The sequence below is a fragment of the Mixophyes fleayi genome, chromosome 6 (assembly GCF_038048845.1).
Source record: "Mixophyes fleayi isolate aMixFle1 chromosome 6, aMixFle1.hap1, whole genome shotgun sequence".
NCBI classification, from domain to species: Eukaryota; Metazoa; Chordata; class Amphibia; order Anura; family Limnodynastidae; genus Mixophyes; species Mixophyes fleayi.
In genome coordinates, this window is record NC_134407.1 from 53996206 (window position 1) to 54018854 (window position 22649).

The 22649-nt window shown below is 38.6% G+C and overlaps 1 protein-coding gene across 2 annotated transcripts in view; it reads right to left on the reverse strand.

Annotated features, from left to right (window-relative positions):
• NUDT13 (nudix hydrolase 13) overlaps window positions 1–20124 on the reverse strand; it is a 33294-nt gene extending 13170 nt beyond the window's left edge. Inside the window, exons 1-5 of one of the 2 annotated variants that reach the window (XM_075216569.1) lie at window positions 20066–20124; window positions 14488–14521; window positions 11240–11370; window positions 9558–9668; window positions 2034–2173 (exon numbers count right to left, since the gene is read on the reverse strand). In XM_075216569.1, the coding sequence (XP_075072670.1) occupies window positions 2034–2173; window positions 9558–9634 (217 nt within the window). In that variant the 5' untranslated portion in view covers window positions 9635–9668; window positions 11240–11370; window positions 14488–14521; window positions 20066–20124. The remainder of the gene's footprint in view (window positions 1–2033; window positions 2174–9557; window positions 9669–11239; window positions 11371–14487; window positions 14522–20065) is intronic. The other variant, XM_075216571.1, reaches the window with a different exon arrangement.
• Between the last annotated feature and the right edge of the window lie 2525 nt (window positions 20125–22649).

Genomic DNA, 22649 nt, shown 5'->3' on the forward strand with positions numbered 1-22649 from the left:
AAAGCAATTATTTTTATATCATTGTTTTCTCATTTATTATGTAGAAATTGATTTAGTCAAAGATCTCCCCCCTCTATTGTAGAGCACTTTTTATTATATTTTCTTATCTGTATTCTGTATAACAGTGTGTGAGCAATTCTGCCTGAAGGAGAGGGAGAAGACAGGGTCAGTACAGATGTTTAATTCAAAGAATTCATATAGTAACTACAATCATAATGTGGATAAAAAGACCGGCTCCTCAAAGAAACTTGGCTATTCACAGAACAAAAGCATTTTGTTACTTAAAGCTAAAACAGTTGCAGTCTCCTAGGCAACATGAATAAGATTTAAACATAGAATAACATTAAAGAAACAATGAATAAAGTGAATGCAAATAATTCCACGACCTGCTTTTTTATGTCAATATTTTGACTCATCAGCTTTTTAGTCATTGCCCTCTTGCTTGTGGAACATGTATGTTGCAGTTTGTGAGGCAATAAATACTGTATAAAAACACTAAAACATTTTACTTGGAGCTGAATTTTTACTTATGTATGAAAATGTTATTTGTCCTTTAACCCTTTAAGACCAGAGACAAAATGTATTATACTGCAATGTTGACGATTTTTCTGGCAGGCAAACCCGGTGTGTTGGGAGGGAAAAATTTTCGCAGCTTGATGCATTTTGCCCCAGAGGTGGTTTAAACACTACTATGACCAGACCCATTTTCAGTTTCTGGGACATACATATGTTTTGTTATATTTGGGAACACATTGAAATAAGTAATTATTTATACATTCTTTATAATGGGGAAAACAAGACAAAAATCATGAAAAATACTTTTGCCAGCAACTTACCCTGAAATGTGTGCACCTTGTTGTTCCCTGTTGTATACGATCAATAACTATGGGGCTCATTTAGAGTTGGATGTACGTCTTTTTTTAAGTAAGATACGCATTTTCATACTGAATATGCTAGTGATAAAAGCTGTCCACATAGAGCACCAATTTGTGCAAGTACTTGAGGGCTGGTGTAAATATACGCAATTATAATGACTACCAATAGTTCTGTCTAGTAGCTTCTGATTGGTTGTTTGCACATTGACTGCCAGCTGTTAGTACTTCATTCATTAGCATCACAGCAATATTTATTTAATTAGCAGCTGTCTATTAACATTACTCTTAATTATCATTTCCATATAGACTGCTGTAAAGATGATTTCCACTATATTTTCAATGGGCTTAACAACAGATGTGGAGGTGGAGGTGTATATGTATATATATATATATATATATATATATATATATATATATATATATGTGTGTGTGTGTACACATACATACACACACTCACACATAATATGTAAATGTATATATATATATATATATATATATATATATATATATATATATATAAGCACACAAATATATATATATATATATATATATATATATATATATATATATTTGTGTGCTTATATATATATATATATATATATATATATACATTTACATATTATGTGTGAGTGTGTGTATGTATGTGTACACACACACACACACACACACATATATATATATATATATACAGTGAATGTGGCTTTAAGTTTTATCACTAAGACATTATTCTCCGGTTTATCTGTATATAACCCTATTTCTACACAACATAACAATGTACAGTATTAACACGTGTACATTACATTATTAGATTCTGTACAAGTTGGATAATGCCACTTTGGCATTGAGAACATACACGTAGGCTTACATGTATATCCTACGCTTCTGTCAGGCGTACATATACTACTCATCTATACTTCAATGCTACTGCATTGTACCCATGATTCAATTTTAAATGTTGCTTGTACAGAACATGGGCGAGGGACAAAACGGTTGCTGTCATTCACAACCACCAAATGTAAAGTTTGGAAATATTAGTTACATTAAGCAATTAAGTGTCCCTTTGAAATTATTTGAAATGCCAGGCATCACATGGAAGTATCATATAATGTACATTTTTGAGGACAGTATATTGTTTGATATCACTGAGATGTAACTTACCTGTGTGGTTAATTGCTGGTGAATAGTAGCAGCTGCTGGATTTCCGAACAAGCGGTGAAAGCTTGTGAAATAGATAAAAAGATCCTGATTGCAGAGCTTGGCGACAAGCATCATCATTTTCCTTCAATTCAAACAGAAAGCTGAGAATAAACATAACAATTATATATTAAACTTACACTTAAATTTTATTTGGTCAATGAAGTGTGGCTCTCTCAGTTATTATAATTGATGTTATGATTTGTAATCATTTACGGGTTTTTTTTCTGTCAATGCTATCTTAGACATAGGCTATAAGATTTTATATATATCTATAATATAAATGTCTAGTGGCGTGTGTTAGTCTGTCTGTGTGTGTGTGGAAAAAATAAAACCAAGCTGCAGCGCCACCTGCTGGGCGGAGTTATACACTGACCTACTAAATTCTTAGTGTGTGTGGAAAAAAAAATTCAGAAAGGGCTGAAATTTGGTATACTAAGATGTTTTTAATTTGTTAATTTAATTTGTTAATTGTTAAAAGTGTTTATAAAGATTTAAAAAAAATATATATATATTTCTTGAAGGAGAAGTTACAGTTGGGAGTGGTTGGTGGTTGCCGGGGGTGACAGTGGGGAGTGGTTGGTGGTTGAGGCCTGGGCTATGGCCCAAATGCATGACAAGAACCTTTTTAACACCTTAAGTAGCTTGATTTGACTAGAATGCATGAGTATCATGCACGGGTTAACTTGTGTATATATATATATATATTGTGTTAAGCTTGAGTCATTTAGTCTATAGAAAAAAACAGGTAACTTGAGAGGTGTTGTGGACCTGAATTATAGTAGTGCGCGATTTTGCAACCCTGATGTAAGCTTGAATATACGGTAGCAAAATTGCAGCTTAACATGTATATTTTGAATTGTACACATCTTAAGATTTGTGCAACTCAAAATACTGTGTATATATGGGGCCACAGAAAGACTCGCTCTGAGCATTGATGTGACCAAAGTAAAGATACAGCAGTCATCATCAACTTGATGACAGTCACTGATGTATAAATAAATACTCTTTTTTTTTTTTTTTTTTAAACTGGTGTTCCCTTCTCCTCATCCCCTGAAATAAATAGTCAGCACCAGTGCTATATTCTGGTTACCGCTAAAGCCAGGGGACAAGAAGCGTGGTGTTCTCCTGTAAAAGTGGCAACTAGCACCAGGAAATGTCAGATTGGGCTCTCACAGTATGACACACCCACAGCATGGGGTCTGCCCGTTATAATGCAGAACCAGCAGTAGCCAGGTCAGAACAGGGCTGACATCCCCAGGAATAACTAGTCTCGTGCTAAATAAAACTAGTATTCATCCTGTCACACATTGGGCAGTGGGGGCCAGGGTAATAGTAGAATGTGAAAAATATATTAAGTAGTATAGTGGAACCACAAGCACCAGTATGCCCTGGCAGCCAGGGTTTACTGGAACATGTAGTTCCATACAATTACTTAGGGTGAATGATTTAAATCTAAAATCCATAGTACTCTTCTTTCTTCAGAATTCGTGCAACTCAAAAGACTGCCTCATCAAAATTTATTCTGAGCATATCCTGATGCGGCCGAGTAAACATACAGCAGACATCGTCAGCAACTTGATGATAGTTACTGTTCTATCTTTATTGATGTATAAGAAATGTAAATAAATAAACAAATCTTTTTTTTTTTTTTTTTTTAAACAGATGGTTCCTCGTCCCCTAAAATAAATAGAGAGCACCTATAACCTGTGCTGGTTATTACTATCAATCCCCAAGTAGTCCATTGGAATTAAAAATAAAAATGCATAACAAAACAATGGTTCTTTTTGAGGTGTTCCACAAATTAATTGGCCTTGAGGGTTCCATACGTGAACAGCCAATGGGATGCAATCCGCTCTGATAGGCTGATCCTTTATTTCCCTACATAATCCCTATGGGACATATTTAAGAACGTAGACAGAAGATGACCTATGGATTAAGGAGATAGTTGCCACCGTTACTCCCCTGAGATATACCTTGCTAACGGTGCTTAGTACACAATTATTTTTTCTTAGGATTATTCTAATTTTAATCCATTTCCTACCCGTGTGCTAACTACTTCAATAAATAGCCCCAATTGTATGTATCAGATAAACAATATATTGTCTTATGTGATAAAGGTGCACACACAATACAAAACATTCTTCTGGGGTATGAGTGAAACTTATATGATCATTTTTTCTTGTAAAACATTTTGAAATACTTTACTTATTTTTTTCAGTGAGAGAATTACCAAAATTGTTTTCTATACGACATCAGATCACAATAATGCTCTAAGGTGTATTGCTTTTGTGTACATCTGTCACATTATTAAACAAATGGTTTGAGAATAGAAACAAGATCATTTTATAAATGAAGGGTGGATTATTTTTTGCAAATCCTAAACCTATAACATTTTAAATCAGCTGGAAAGATTTCAATCATTTATAGAAATGTGCTCTATTTTTAGAATGTTTCACTCTCACTTATATAAACATGCATCTAAGTATTTGATTTGTAAACAGCATTAATATAGGAATATGTCATATTGTATACTTCCCAGCTGCCCAGATCTATGGGAGACAGACGGGTGACTGTTCTGTCTTCCCAACAGTCATTTGTGAACAGGTTGGAAGGCTTGATCCACTCACAGTGGTGAACAAGTGTCGCATGGACCTGGCATTGGTGCACATGGCAGTGTAAGGGTGTTTTCAGGTGAAGGGAGGAGGGCAGGTAGTGGCCTAGTGACGGAGAGTCACTAGAGACACCCCTGTGGTCATGGCCATGCCCACACCCATAGGAAGGTGGCCACACTCCCCTTTCACTGTGTCTTGATTTAGAAAAATTGGAATGTTAGGATGTATGATACTGGTATTTATTATTCTTATCCTATTATAATCAGAGCACTTTGTAGGCCTTCACTACAAAACCATTTATCCTAAAGTTCTATCAAATAAATACAGTTTACAGGGATTCTTGTGAATACCTGACTGATATAACAATCCTGATATAACAGTTGCTGTATTTTACAACAATGAAAACTGTGTAACCGCACCAGAAAAAAACTGCATCTTCTAGAATTGAGAAGCATTGCTTATATTCTAACATAAAAAACTCCTAATGGGCTTCAATTTTTTATCCATATCAACGCAGCCAAGGCATATCCCATCGGATTTACATATTGCCCATGTTTGCAATTATTTATAAAGCAATACTATCCACAATCCAATGCAGCAAAAGAAAAACAGATTTGAAACAATAACATTAGTTGAAGAGAACCTTGTTTCTTATCCCTCTGATGTTTGTTAGAGTTTTCCCACTATTATACTTTATAATATAGATAGCACCAACATAGTACATCTTGTAAGAAAACTATACAGGAAGCTGAAAGTACCCAAAATAACCTCTCCACAGCGCCTGCCAGAAAACACTGCATCCAACCACTTAATTCCTGGATTCATTTCCGCTGTGCTTTCCAATCAAAGGCTATAAAACTAAAGTAGAGCAGCAGGGAAGGCACAAGTCCTTCACTCAGTAACGTCCTATATCTCAAACTCTGCTCAGATATTTGTACTTTAGCAATCATTTGCTGAGAAATAATACCCATCTATGAACTAGTGTGCAGTTTAAGTGAATTTATGAGTAATATTTATCTGTATATCTTTATACCACCACTTACGTTCTTTGCACTTAAATGCACTGACATCTACCAGTTCTATTATATGAGACAGAGATTGACACGTTCTCATGCTATGGCATGATCTATCTGACAAGCAGCAGTACACAGCTCATGCATCAGTCTTATTGAATGCAAAGAATACTAGCCAGTGATACCTTAATGTAAGGTGTTATTTTTCAGTGAGCACATTATTCAACACTGCTCTAAGTTATGTTGGGATGAAGGTACAAAGGAGGACATGTCTGTATATCCCCCCCCAGTATAACACTAGTTGTGGTGCGTATTTTATGCTGATGTAAGAAAATGAGCACTGCACAGCCTGTTGCTGCACACGAAGCTCAGTTTACAGGAGAAAAGGAAATGATGTTGTCATTTACATATTGTAATTTTCTGCCACTCCCATACACACTGTAATTATGTTTTAAAATACCAGATAATTTGTCAAAAATAGCTGAATTTCACCAGATTTCTAAGCCACGTTATTTCACTGCTGGAAAAAGCATCATATGATCTTGCCCAGAACAAGATGCACTGTGAAATTCCTGAGTATTAAATGGTGAATGGGTGTTCCCTTATGGATAAAACAGTGGCATAATTTACTTAAAGATACATAAACCATGACACAATTCTAAAAAATATATGGAACCATTATTGTTCATGTTAAACTGCTAAGCATATCTGTTTCCTCTAGTATTTCAGAAATGTCTAATTCTGTCAGAATTCCTGAACTCTGTGTCTTAACCTGATCTCATGTAGATGAACCCAAGTGTACTTTTATTTTTCCTGTCCACAGCAGGTCTAGTTGCAGTGGGGGACTTTAGCATGTACTGTCTTTTTGAATGTATATAAATGTATTGTTACGTAACTTGTGTAACGCAGGTCCTTCTTATAAACAAGTTTGCTCAGTGGTGTTTGACTGGATGAATAAAGACATTGATTGAATATTTGATTGATAGAGATTTTGACAGAAGAGCTGAATTGAGAATGCTCATTCTCAAGGTGACATACATTCAGGGCCTCATTCATCAAGGAACGCAAAACGTATGTAATGAACGCACAGAAAAACAAAATTAAATTAATGTAACCTGTTGATAATAAAGTCTTGTTTTTCTTTACATAGCATACATTTATCAGGGTGTTATGAATGTCTACTGTACATAACATGCATTGTTACAGTTACTCCTGATTGCAAACACATGTTCTAGCTTACGGCATACACAGCAGTCATCACTAGTAATTGGCACTTACACCAGACCTGTAGCTGGTGCAAGTGATACCACAGAAGAACATGTACCATACAGATGTCCAAAGCTTGATTCGGATCCTACTCTGTGCGCCAGAGATTGGCACGCCGTTACTGTACAGTGACTACATGCATACGCCCGTTCTCATCCCCGTTACGCCCTGATATTGTAAGTTGTAGTAAGGGTTCTTTGTGTTGAAGAAGAATTGGATGCTGTTGCATTCACTAGTGTATGGTCCGGTTCTGGGCATGCGCGATGCGATTTTACGCAAAATATGGCACGTATCAGCTTCTACATTCCTTGATTGATCAATGTGCACGGACATTGCTATCATAGAGGACAGCAGTGTGACCGTGCTGAGGAAAAGGTCACTGCAGAAAGACGGATATTATCCGCACTATAAATGATATATTTGGTAGGGTTTCTATTGTAATTAAAATATTTTCTATTAGATACTGTTCTGGAACTACACTCTATGGAGTTACACACGCTCCAGCATACCCTGGCAGTCATGGGCATGCTTGGGCTTGTAGTTTTACAAGGGCCTGCCTGCCCAAGCAATCTATCCAGGGCTTGATGAGACTTGTAGTTCTACAATATCATTTAATCTATTTTTACTTAAACTATTAAAATGCCTCCCACTGCACCAGAGGTGCCAGAGCAATTCAGCACAGGGCTGGCCGGCCCCAGGGGGGGAGGGGGGTGGGGCAGTTTCAGGAAAGGAGAATCCCTCGTCTGCGGCTCTGTGGTTAGTGTCTCCGCCCTGAACTCTATAGAGAGGAGTTAGTGGTGAATGAAAATGTCATTACTTTAGATAGTAGGGGAGGTTTAAAATAAAACCCTTTAACACTCTTTTATTTAGATGGTTCTCTTCCCTCTGATGTGTAGGCACATTTTTAAGCAGAGCATCTGTGTTTTGTGCATTTCCCTTTTGCTCAATTGAACTTAAACCTTTATGACCTTGTAAAAGAAAAAAAAAAAGAATCACATATCTTTATGGGGGAAGGGTGGATTATTTTCAGTTTTTGTACATTTATGTCTGATGCCTTAGCTGCAAGAAGAGGAACCGGAGAATGGAGAGGGAAGGAGGAAAGGGTGATGGATTACCCCCCTCCCCTCCAAAAAAAATAACTCTTTAATTGCTGGAGTGGCTTTTTTTCACTCTCTATTTATTTTTATTTTTTTTATTATTAAAAAAGACCAACTAGGAAAATGATTTATATAACAAATCTCACATCCTAAACACTTAGTGGTCTCTTTATTAGGCCCTTTACCCACAAAACAGGCTGTGTTTCTTCATGACATGGATTCAATAAGGTGCTGGAAGAGATTCTGTTCCATGTTGACATCATCATTAGCATCACACATTTGCCATATCCCAATTGTGCTCTATTGGATTGAGATGTGATGACTGTGGAGCCTATTGGAGTACACTATACTTATTGCTATGTTCGTGGAACCAGCTTGACATGAAGTGTGCTTTGTGACATGGAGCGTTATCCTGATGGAAGTAGCCATTAGAACATGGGAAGACTGTGTACCATAAAGTGATGCACATGGTCAGCAATAATACTCGCATAGGCTGTGGCATTTAAACAATGCTCAATTGATATTAAAGGGCCTAGTGTGTTCTAAGAAAGCATTCCCCACCCTTACATCACCAGCCTGCACAATTACCACAGGGTAGGATGGATCCGTGCCATTTACGCCAAATTCTGACCCTACAATATGGATGTGGCAGCAGAAATCAAGATTAGTGTGAAAAGGTGACATTTTCCCAATCTTCATCTGTACAGTTTTGGTGAGCCTGTGCCCACCGTAGCCTGTTTTCTGTTCTTAGCTGGCAGGAATGGAACTAGACGTGGTCTGCTGCTGCTGTAGCCCATCCACTTCGAGGTTAAATGTGTTGTGCGTTCAGAGATGCTCTGCTGCGTAACACTGTTGTATCCCATGATTATTTGTCACCTTCCCGTCAGCGTGAACCAGTCTAGTCATTCTCCTCCAACCTCCCTCATTAACAAGGCGTTTACACTCACCGAACTGCCGCTCACTGAATGTTTTTTGGTTTGTGCACCATTCTCTGTAAAGACTGTTGTGCATGAAAATGACAGGAAAACAGCAATTTCTGAGATACTTAAACCACTCCCTCGTGCACTAACAGTCAAAGTCACTTAAATCACATTTCTTGCCAATTCTGGTGTTTGGTTAACAACAACTGATCCTCTTGACCATGTCTGCATACTTTTTTTATGCACCAAGTTGCTGCCACATGATTAGCCGATTACATATTTGCATTAACGAGCAGGTGTATCTAATAACGTAGCCAATGAGTGCATAAGCTTAAACTAATTGACTGTTCCTTTAAGTTGGAGGGAGATCATTTCCTTTCCTATAATTGATATTTACTGTGTATATTACATATTCTATTTGCCACACAAAATGCTCATATATGGCTCATCCAAAAACAACCTAGATATATAAAACGAGTCTTAGGCCCTGAGAAAATAAAGGGCAACTTATTTATTAGAGTTCCAAAAGGAATTCTTAAGAAATCAGTGCGTATAAACACCATGCAAGCTGACTTACCGTGTTTGCTTAACATAGGATGAGCACAGCCTGATATAAAAAGACCTGGAAGGAAGCCTCACAGCAGCACTAAACATCTTCTGCACCAAATTACTACAACTGGAAAGATACCTAAAACAAGAATACAGATACAGTAAAAAACTACAATTCCATTAAATATAATATTTAAAATAAATCCATTAATATTTGTGCAAATTGTTGTACTGATTACATGTAAAGTGATTGTAAAGAATGTTGGGGATGCACCTATCTGCATGTTGTTTTTCCTGATTACATAGTTTCCTCTTCTCAACTCCCAAGGCATTTTTGTTATGAATAATCATGATAAGTTCCAACAGAAGTAGCTTGGAACTAGGGAAAGACATTTACAGGCGCGGAGCGGTTTCAGTTACTGGGAGATAATTCTAACAAGGAAGGTAAAGAAGACAGATAGAGAGTTCCTTTGGAGAGGGAAAGCTTTATGAATGATGGACAAGTTATACTAGTTCCAACCACATCTTCTGTCTGAAAGTTCCATAGACTCAAAATCCATTAAGTCAGGAAAAGCACAATTTTATCCTTAAGAAACTATGTGAGATACATGGAGGTTTCAGGACCAGTGAAAATCATAATTAGGACAGTTTAGGCAAATGCATTACTTGCCAGACATGTAGAAATTGATTTAGAAAATAGTTCATACACAAATGAAAGCAGCTGTTCCCATCTGGAAGTGCCCAATCCCAGTAAAGGTCAGGACAATACCTCCCTTTAAGAAGCCAATGTCAGCATAATTCTTATTTGTACCAAGCCAAGAACATCTTTCCATGAATAAAAAAAATAACATCTCCCCCCTTTATCAGCCCACTACTATTTATTTTGAAACATATCAGTGTCATAGGACAAACTCCCAATATTCTCACATTTTATTTTATCAACAAAGAGCCTTCATCTTCACTAGATGCAAAGAATTGAGACACTTTTTTTTTATTGTTCTCTTACTTAGAATTCCAGGCTGATAAGCAATGAAATATTGTTTATTCATTTGAAATTTACACAGCGCATCTAGCAAAGGAACAATGTGAATTTCATTTACCAAAATTAAAATACTTGATACATGAAAAATAAACTAAAAGATGTGCTTATTTTTGTTACACACTTTAATGGTAGTGTCACACTAGTACTTTTATGCTTTAGAAGTGCCCATGTCTAATCTAGCATGTTCAGCACAGCTGAGAAAGAACGCTTAAAACACTGTCAGGGTGGGCGTTTAAAAACAATATTTTAAGTGATTAAAGCAGTTGTGCGACATCATCTCCGTTTAACTCACCGAAAATGTTCATTTCAGATTGAGAGGTTAGACTCTGCGTTTTAAAGGTATTAATACATTATAAGTACACTGACAAAATGTATTGTGGCCTTTTACTTTACTAATGGTATGGCTGGATTTCATAGTTTTATAGTAAATGCTTGTGGGCAAGCTGTCCATTAGTCAATAGGATTTTTTTCTGTTGCTGCAACCACTTCCAGGTAATCGCTACTGAAGCAGAACAGATAAAAAAAACGTAAATCTTTAAATCTTCTTGTCTACGCATTTTATAGACAAACAAATACAACTGCAGACACATAAAGAAAACGCAGGGAACAATTATTTGATCTCCATGTCATCATTTTGAAAGGTTATTTATGCTGAATGAAACACTGACCTATTACCGACGTCTGACAATCAAACATGTGTATGTACTGCTTGCTAGTCTTTAAGTACAAGATAACACAGATGCAGGTTTTCTTGGTGGGATGTGCAAACAACAATTCTGCTATTACAGCCTCTGTCCACCTGCACAAACAAACAGTTTTGTTATTTGCATCTGTAATCACATACCAATGCAATTCTAAAACTTCATTAACATAAGTATTCCAAGCAGGCCTGTGAACTAGGAGTCAACCTAGACAGGCCTGACATAGTGTGAACCAGCACCAACGTGGTTAGTGCAGGGCTGAAGCCTCTATGGGTATCGGTAGAGGGGTGACCCAAACAATAGCATCCCTCCAAAAGACTACCACACCCACGGGGAAAAGTAATGAACTATTCCCAGCACATTTAAGCTGTGTATCAGGATATTAAGGCAGAAGAATTGGGGACCCTGGAATGGTAACTTTCTCACTCCAGTGGTCCAAGTATAATAGTAAGGGGCCCCTAAGACCCCTACTTATTAAACAAATGTAATATAAAAATTATGCATGTAATGGAGCTTCACCCTGCACTTGAAAAATCTGCACCACAGTCCTTATTATTATCGTAGATTTGTAAGATGCCACAGTGCTCCGCAGCACCATACATTAGGGAAGACAAGGACATACATAAAACAGGACATGTGTAAAACAAGAACAGACAAGGCAGACAAAATGAATGGAGACATGAAAGCAAAGGGTATGGGGGACCCTGCTCATTAGAGAGCTTACATTCTAAGGGGAAGAGGGCACAGCTGAAACAAAAGGAACGAGTGTGGCTCAGAGTGGAGATTGGGATGGTTGTGAGAGTGCGTTAGTGTGAATAGTATTAACGAGGATAAGGTCACCTCTAAAAAAGAGATGGGTTTCCAAAGAGAATCTAAAGATTTGAAGGCTGTGGGAAAGACTGATTGAGCGTGGTAGGGAATTCCATGAGTGGGATGCAGCGCAGGAGAAGTCTTGTAGGTGGAAGTGAGAGGTGGTTATCAGAGACGAGACAAGGCACAGGTCAGAGGTAGATCTAAGAGTTCGGAAGGAAGAGTATTTTGATATGAGATTTGAGATGTATGCAGGGGTGTTGTTGTTGTTGAGGGCTTTGTAGGTAAAGGTAAGTAATTTAAATTTGATTCTGGAGGACACAGGGAGCCAGTGTAGGCATTTACAAAGTGGTGCAGCAGATGAGGAGCTGTGAGAGAGGAAGATCAGTCTTGCAGCAGCATTTAGGCTGGATTAAAGAGTGGATGTCAGGAATGGCAGATAGCAAGAGGTTGCAACAGTCAAGACAGGAGATGTTGAGAGAATGGATGAGTTTTAGTAGTATGTTGAGTAAGAAAAGGGCGTATTCTGGCAATGTTTATAAGGTAAAGTTTTATCGTACACCTCCACTATTGAAGTCAGCAAGAATAAATCAACTACAAAGAAAAAGGAACACAGATAGGTTAATACGTTTCTCTTAGATCACCACTGTGCACAGGATTATTAAGGTGTGTATCAAATAATCAAGAAATTAAGGCTTTGGGCCTGCAGATCTCCACTTCAAAAGAGAGATCACTCCAGTGCCATTCAATACCATTTGAATACTCCAAACATAAAAGAGAAAAGGATTGCAGATAGTATAAAACTTTTTAAGCACTTTAATAATCGCAGTAAATAAAACACGTATGTCAAATAATATAGAACAGGCTTATCTGCAATTTGAATGTTTTTAGAAGGCCCTCATAGTGTGCCAGCACGTTTCATCTCCACAAGAGTTCATCAGGGGGACTTACAGACGGACTCCAACCACTCAATGCCAAATGTGACAGGATTGACCGCCTATGCCACCCTATTTGTTGTTGCTGGGAACTGGCTGGGCTTACTTTGCCACCGTTCCCTTTCGTTATCCCAAATGCACCCTCTAACCGCAGTAGGAGGGGCTTACAAATGCTGCCACCACTGGACTCCTGATCTGCACCCAGTACCGGGTTCCTTCTGGGTAACTGTCACTGCTAGGGTACCCCCTTGCTGATGTACCTGGGCTGGTACCCCTGACCGCTTACTATGCATCAGGGTTGCTGTAGATTGATCCCCCCTGGCATATTACACTGGCCAGAGCTGCTGGGTAGCGGGCAGAGCAGTGGTGCTGGGAAGCTGGGTCCAAACCTCAGACAGCCGGAAACGGATTACATTTTGAGTCTAATCGGTAGGTCACACGATTTTCAGCATGGAAGACATTTTCATGCAGGTCTTTGAAGCAAGTGATGTTTATTTGCAGTCACACTGATTGAAGGTACCAGTGATCAGGTCAGATGGAACAAGAACAATGACCCATTTCACAAATGTGTACAAATTCTCTCTTTTATACAGTTTGGACACAGCCTTACAGGGTAAGCCAGCTACCTGAGGTCTGAGTTATTTTCAGTATCAAGATATGATATCTGTTTCCCAAACATGGATTTACATGCAATACAAAGCTAACAATATTTACACTACTCTGTTATGTGCTAAAACTTGATGCTTGCATTATCTGAAATGCAGCCACGCCAGACAGCCAGGCAAATTCTGACATGCAAAACAAAAGTCCAAGCAACTCTGCATCGAAGATCAAAAGATTCTTATATTTCAAGATTTCTTCATTGTAGTATCAAAAAGGAATAGATAATTATTCAGAGTTTGCTCAACTTCTATTTGGTAATAACGAATACATTGACCTACTTTACTTAAATAAACTGAGGATAACAGATAATGGGTGAACATTCATTTTCACGGACCTCCTCACTGCTAGAGATCAGTTTAACACATAATCTCCCACATGGTCTGCACTGTGGCACAGTAGTTAGTATTGCTGTGATGGGACCATGGTTTTAATTCTGAGCAGAGCCCTATCTGTGTGGAGTTTGCAGTCTGCCCATGTGTGCGTGGGTTTCTTTCCATTAAAAAAACATACCGGTAGGTTAGTTGGCTTCTGCTAAAGTGGTAGACATATACTGTAACCTTCAATGGGCCAGGTGTAAATGATTATATATTCTCTATACAGTGCTCCATAATATGATCAGCGCTATGTAAACGATAATAAATAAGCTCACCAGCCACCCCACAAACCACTAAATTCAGAATAAAGTTTGAGGTCAATATTCGATTAAATTTTATACCTCTGTGTATATATTGACCCTAATTTTACAATCAACACCAATCATACTTAAACAATTCGCCTGCAAAGTAATTATTTATCTTAGATACACACCAGAAGGTTTCCTGGTCCACAGCCTTTTGTCTACCTGTTGGAAAGTTAGGGAAAAAAGGGTTAAAACATATTTATATCAACCTGTTTCATATCCACTGTTTACTTGTATTCACTAATATGTATGTTTTAATCAACTTGTTACAGATTTGACTTGGTGGAGACCATGCAAAGACCCTCTCAATGAAGTGGCCCACTGATACTGGGGCAGAGTAGAACTCAAATGCCGGACTGAAAATCCATTCTATAAACATCCCATGGTGGGTGTAGGTTAGCCATGAATCCAACCACACTTAACAGTGTCCCCCAACTACAACATCCCACATTTCACACTAACCTCTCCAAATGTAGCGGTCTAAACACTCTAATTTAAAGAAAATATGTCACCTATTAAAAAATGCACGTAGATATAATCTTCTTCCTCACTGGAATGATGGGGATGATTCCCCTCTTCTAAATAGCTAAATGAATGCATTTCTGTACCATTTCACCTGAAATCACATTAAGTGGCAATATGTATGGGTAGATACATACAGTATACAATCTCACATATAATTCTTGATCTCGGGGGATGTTATGCACTTCTAGATATGTTAATTTTCTATAAAAGGTGCACCTTTTTAAACATTCTAATACTTCTCTCCAAGAATTCTTCAGAGCGATGCCACTTCTAGTCCAAATATATTCTAATAGTGGGTGGAGATCTTACAACCTAACTCTGAATAGATCCCCCACTCAATCCAAATCATACAATCCTCTCTAGAAACAAATACTTACCTTTGAAAAACTATCACAATCTCTCAGACCCCTGGAGACTATTAAATGCTTCTGATAGTGTCTATGAGTAGATGACAATATTGGACACTGGGGAAATCTGTTCCTCACTGCTCATACTATTAGATACATGGTTAATAAAAATAATTAGGAAAAGTAATAAAAATAAAAATAGCCTAATTAGGATAAAGTCCAATACCAATCTCTACAATGGCCATATGCACTATATGGACAAAAATATATTTTTATTTTTCTATTTGTTACACCTTTTGTCTGTCACCTTCACTTTTATGTTTTTTCCTTTCATGGATTTTTAGGGGTGCGAGTAGGACCTTATGGGGTGTGTGTCACCGAAGATCTAGGGTGTCTGTGTGGCCCTTAGGTTCTGGCCCCCTGAAACCACCGATACCCTTCCTTCTTGGGGATGGGCAAGTTTGTTGTGCCCTGGGTGCAGCTTCGGCGGATACCAGGGGCAAAAGAGGCCCCCTAGCCTTGCAGCGAAGGGGGTCTGAAGACCCTTGCCCTCTAAGGGACCTATTGGTTCCAGGAGTCAGAGATTAGGGCCTTTTCTCTTTAGAGAAGGACCAGCTCCTCACTCTTTGTGCACGTTTTTGGTTTTTACACCTTTTTTCGGCACTGTTACCGTGCTTTCAATAAAAAAAATATTTATTTTCATCTTGGCCTTTTGGCTAAGATCAAGTGACTGCCTGTTAGTGTAAGGGTTTGCCAGTCCCCCTGAAAGGGCCATGGGAAACCTTGGTCTGATACCAGAAGGCCGGTACCTTGAAAGCCTGGGACATAGTGCCCCTGGAGTAGTGACCCAGGGTTACCTGAAATCACTTGGGGAGTGGTGACCCTCACTTGAAACTAATTTTAACCACTTTTTAAGCTACACATCATCTCCCTTGCTTTGACATTCTGGCTTGGCAGAACATTTTTTTCCGATCTCAGCCAGAAGGCTGGGGTCATCTTGCAAGTTCACTATTTATTTAGTTTATTTACCTCACTTATTTTTAGGTCGTTTTCACAGATTGGAGGTGGTGCAGCGGCTTTTATGTGTCCCATCGCCAATGATCTATGGGAGGTGGTGTAGTTCTAGTGGGTCCCACTTCCCTGAACCCTCTGAGGGGAGGGGGGGGGGGGGGCACAAGATTTGGTGCTATGGGGCAAGCTTTGGCAGAACCCTAGGCAAAAGGGGGCCCCCTAGCCTTACAGCAAAGGGGATACGACGACCCATGTTCACCGAAGGAGCCTTTTGGCTCCAGGGGATCGGGGATCAATAGAGGTGGGCCTGAAACCATACCCCTACGCATGTTTTTGTGTTTTACACTTTTTTGGGTGAAAAAAGCATGTTCCGTGCTTTCAATAAAAAAAAAAAAAAATTCCTACTTTTTTAGGTTCAAATTAAATTAGACATAAAAAATAAATTTATTAGATGGGAAAGACAACATTATCAATGTAGCAAAACAGAGAAATCATATAATAGCAATTAAATCAGAGATAACCAGAGGTAATTTAAACCCTTGGATTATAATATTCAGGATAAATTGCTTAGGGAAAACAAACGGTCTCACCCCCTTGTGCAGTGTAACTCCATTCATTCCTATAGCACATTAATTTTAAAGGAGTTTTTACATTTAGGGGCTCATTTACAAGTAGAAGTACTTTTTTTTAGCATTTCTGTACTGTGCATGTGCACCAAAAAATGCGTAAGCATATGTTCATAAATACATGTTTGTGAAATGTTTACCAGCATGTCCATATGCCTGGAGAGGTGGAATGGGAGAGGGAAAGCAATAGCTGAGTAAATAAAAGTGTGTTCAAGCAACTGTGACACAATTAGATGTGGATGAATGCACAGATACACCTTTCAGGAAAAAGATTTCCGATGATGGCAACGACTTTCATCAACACTAGTTAATCGTTTCTGATTAGCTGATTGTGTGCTGACTTCTCCAGTTGATAGCTGTGAAATCATTTACATCACAGGTTTATTATTTTAAGTCTTGAGATACGCCGAGTCAACATATGCACGCAAGAACGCTTTTCTTGCGCGAGTCTTTTCCTCCATACATTTGGGCGCATAACCGCCCACCTCTAAATTAGCTCAATACTCAAAACTCCATTGAAATTAATGGGCTATACAAATGAATAGGCCATAGAAATCAGTGGCGAAAAATACAGTGGTTACAATGGACGATCTAGAATATTACGGGTATCTGCTATTTTCTCTTGCACAATTTACTAGTTGCTGGAACGAACATATACATTGCCATTAGAACACAATTATACTGGTGCTTCGTCTCACTGATATCAATCAAATCTCTGCCCTGTCATCCCAGCAGTACTGCATCCAGAGTAGCATGTGTGCATGTTATATGTTGTAAAATCCTGTTATTATCATCACGGTCCCACGTCATGTATTATATCACTCTGTACTAGACATAAACAAAATGTGTCTAACTCTTGTGGAGCTACTGGATGCTCGGACAACTTCTGGCTGGCAAAGAGTGCTGGGATTTATAGTTCCACAACACTAGATAGCCACAAACTGCTCATCATCGCTGTATACAGCACAACAGTTATAGGACAGGTATATGATGGGCAATGTGGCATATTGCAAAAACTGGGTGCAAAAATAACTTTAACATTGCATTACCATATTTATCTGCCTAGTCTCATCATTGTGAGCGTTCCCAACTGCATTGTTAAAATACGGGGGAAGAACGGATAAAAGATTTTTATTTTATGGTCTCTATAGATGGACGCAGGGTGTGGTAGGAGGAGAGCGTATGCACAGGTGCTACATGGCAGGTCCCTGCTCCTTCATTTCCTACATCGGGTTATGTGGACTATGGAAGCCTTGCATTGCAAACACGGGATTGGACGGGATGCCGGGATTGGCAGGTGGCCCAGGCATCCGAATGACTGGCTGTCAGACCGTTGCTCAGCAGAAATTAGCCCCTATGCTCTCAACCAGCATTCCACTCCACAAAGGATGCTTGAGACACTTCCTCAAGGAAAGTGTGCCTGTCCGTCCCCTTCATCTGTCATTCCAGTTCTGCAGAGTGCATACACACTGCAGAATTGTAACCACATTGTACCGTCATTGAACAAGATTTTTAGTTCACTTTAAAAAATCTCGATCAAAGATATGATGTGCTTTGGAATGATAACCCTTCATCGTTCCAGGGTACACACTACTGTGATATTGGGTCAATCAGTCGTTTATCCTCTGATTGGCCCAATAATCGGCTGAAAACACAGTAGTGTTTACCCATTCCTAAGAAGAACTAAGGTCCATAAAAGTGAAATCTAAAAAACATAGAAATGGAATCCAGACCAATAATTAGGCAACATGAAGTAGCTACAGGGTCGCTCCTTCAACGAGGCCACACAGAGGAAGGAGAGAGTGCACAGTGTATTTTGACCACTTCTTGAACCATTTCAGTGCATCTGACATGGCAAAGCAGTTGAAAGCAAGAAGCGCTTACATACACTTTATTGACAAAAGTATTTGGCCACACCTGTTAATTATTCAATTGAGGTGTTTCAATCAGACCCGTTTGTGTGTAAAATCAAGCACCTAACCATGCAGTCTCCATTTGCAAATATTTGTGATACAAAATGGTTCATTAAGAGCTCTGTGACTTCAAGTGTGGTACTGTGATAGGATGCCAGCTTTGCAATAAGACAACTCGTGAAATTTCATCCCTGCTGGATATTCCACGGTCAACTGTAAGTGATATTATTAGAAAATGGAAATGTTTAGTAACAACAGCAACTCAGCCACGAAGTGAAAGACCACATAAAATCACAGAGCGGGGCAATGTCTGCTAAGGCGCATGGTATGCAAAAGTCGCCAATGCTCTGCTGATTCCATAGCTGAAGAGTTCCGAACTTCACTGGCATTAAAATAAGCAAAAAATTTGTGCAACTGGAGCTTAATGAAATGGGTTTCCATGACTGAGCAGCTGCATGGAAGCCTCACATCACCAAGACTAATGTCAAGCGTCAGATGGAGTGGTGTAAAGCACGACACTGGACCGTGGAGCAGTGGAGACGTGTTCTGTGGAGTGACGAATCACGCTTCTCTGTTTGGCAGTCAAATGGGTGAGTCTGGGTCAAGCTTTTGAATACTTTTGTCCATATAGTCACTATACACTATATTATAGTGTATGTGTTTGGTTTAAACAAGGTGACAACTTCCTATTCTGCTACAGACGCATGTTTAAAAAAACCTGACTGTATGTATTTGAGAATGCATATCAAAAGCATACTATACACAATACAGTCTATATATGTTTCTACTTGCTTTTAATATGTGTTAACTGTTCTGCTAACAGTAACACCCATAATTTCATAGCCCGAAAGGTCCTACTGGCTTCTGTTTTTGTTGTTGCATGTTTTATACACACAAGTTCAAAAGGACACCCACACTATATAATATTTGTCAATAAAAACACCAAATGAAGTGCAACCATTAAACCCATAACTGTATACATAATTTTTTTATATATTTATTACAAGCTTTGGAAAAACTACAATACACTAGTTTAGTTATCTAAATTAATAAAAGTGAACAATAATTTATAACCAAATAATAACAACGATGGTATTGAAAAGTGTACAAAATAAACAGATATGGTAAACAAAAATTATAAATGCATTAAAATGTTTACACAATTATGTGCCATGACAAAAATATATGGTCAGTGTATTAACCCACAAACAATTATTCACGTATACTCATTTATAGCAAATGCTTTAAGCGAATTAAATGTGTACATTGCTGTATGTTACTTACTTCCGTTTTCCAAAAACAACCTTCAAGCACTATCGTGTGAACCTAGAGCAGATAACAGGGATGTATGGGAAATGTAGTCATGTTGTGCGTAAAACTAACTAGTATTCAAGCGGAGAATGAAGGTTGAAAACTACATTAACCATAGTGCTATTCGGCAACCCCCGGACTTTTTAAAAAAAATAAAAAAAAAATGAAACTCTCATAACTTTGTGGTATAATCAACACAATGGGAATTGTAGATTGTTGTGGAAATTCCCCGGTGTGGGGCAAATCACAGAACTCTTTACTATTGTGTCCTAATTCCGTTACATGTGAGCAGAGCTTATTATAATAACCATGTTGAGGTTAGCACTGAGCCTACCGCTACGTATAGGAATTTTAGCGCGACTGTATTCCAGCCGCAGTAATAACTTTATGGTGCATCGTATTGTAATGTTGCCACTGCTAAACTAGACATGCTAGCTGCAGAAACACTGTAAGTAATGCTGATGTTATGAAATTAGTTAAGAGTATTAATAATGATTAGTTTCAACTTTAACATACAATGAAACATTTATTTTATCAACTTAGATTGTTATAACTATATCATAAAATGGTTGTCAACATCATAAACTATCACTTTCAGCATTTGAAAGTAATTTCCCAGGACATTACTGAGAACAAACTGTGTGTCCATCTACTAAGTCCACGTGGACCTTTGTGCACTACAGATCCCAGCTAAGATGCCCCTAACCCATCCACCTCTTCCCTGAAAACACTCTTGACTTACCAGTGGCAGGTGTGTGCAATACCTTATTACCATGATGAGTGGGGACATACATCCCATAGGACCGACTGACTGGAAAATCCCCTTAAATCGGGGGCTGCCTAAATCAGAACATTTGAAACCTATGACCAAAACATTACTGTGGTTCACCATGTTTCCCAAGTCCTGATGCAACAAGGCCTTTGAAGCTTTCAACGGTCCAGCAATAGTCTTAATACCACGTTTCTGTTCCAAACAGGCAGCTGTGTTGTTGATCTCTACCATAAGTTTTCCATTCATGCAAATTTTACACAAAAAGGAGTAGTCCATTGCCAACATTGCTGGCTGAAACTGGCAAGCACTCAGGGCCGTCTTTCCCATTGGGCATAATGGGCAGGTGCCCGGGGGCCCTGCAGCCCAGGGGGGCCCGTCGGAGGTGGCAAAAAAAAAACCTGGAAAAAAAAAAAAGACAATACTTACCTTGCGGTCAGCTGGCGATCTGGCTCCCTCCATGGTCTCCTACTCCGTACGGCGCTCGCAGTGCACGTCGGGCATGTCGGGAGCCGGATCGCCAGCTGACCGCAAGGTAAGTATTGTCTTTTTTTTTTTTCCAGGTTTTTTTTGTTTGTTTTTTTTTGCTGCCTCCGACGGGCCCAAGATGTTCTTAAGAGGGCCCTGCAAGCACTGTTACAGACACAGCTGGAAAATTAAAGGCATCACAGACCCAAGCCGATAGGAAGAACAGCTCAGCCTAATATTACACTTCAAATATTATATTAATGGGCTTGTCACGAAAGCCCAGCCTGTACAGCTGGCCGTAACTGGCATCACCTTAGTCACTTAGCAATGAATACACCTTTTCTGCCACCACAAATTATTTATTATGGTGTCCTTATGTTCACCAAAACCACTTGTTAATGTTTCACACTTAAATCACATACACATGTAGCATGAGTCTACCTGGGCTTCGTAAGTTCACAAAGAATCAAGGAGAACACACTAGATTAAATTTATTTAATCTGAAAAATGGTTTCAAGGCTTAGTTACAAAAATGAGTAACAAGACATACAATATGTTTGTACAAATAAGTTTCAGAAAATAAAATCACTACTTACTTGTTAAGATCTGGTGTGTGAGAGATCACAATTGAGGAAAATGGAACATTTCAGTCTTGATAGAACCCCTCATGAAAATGCACACGTTATTGTCTAAGGCAAAAGATTTTAAACCTTTTTTCCACAGAGCTCTCACCCCCCATCTTTGGAGTTTATCTGTCAATAAGGACAGATTAATCTCCCGAATGTCACAGGGCTTTTTGAAGTGAGCTAAAGATGTCCTGAGATCGGGAATGCTCACAGCACCTGAATTCTCACCTCAGCTCTTTCTGCTTGAGTGGCTAGATGGTTTACAACTTTGGGGCTTCAAACTCCTCCAAGATCCTATCTCTCCGTGGTCTGGCTATTTTCAACAGATTAATGACACTTGCATATGTTCAAACTCATGTCATCTAGCAAAGCACACGTTGAGATTACATTACAAGGTTACATACAATATATATTGTCATGCATGAATTCAACAGAAAATAACAATCAGTCATTAGATATACTTCAAAAGCGTCACAGGGCCTGCATCATTAGGGAGAGTAAAGCAAAAAATAAAGGAGTAACTGTACACTTTGGCAAAACCATGTTGCATTGGATGGGGAGGTAAATTTAAAATGTGGGGACAGGTTTATAGTTGGGGTAGGGCATGTCCTAGATCAACTTCAAATTTCAGTGTTAAAATAAAGCTATCAAGTATTTGTGTGCTACATGAAAAAGCAGCCAGTATTTTCCTTAT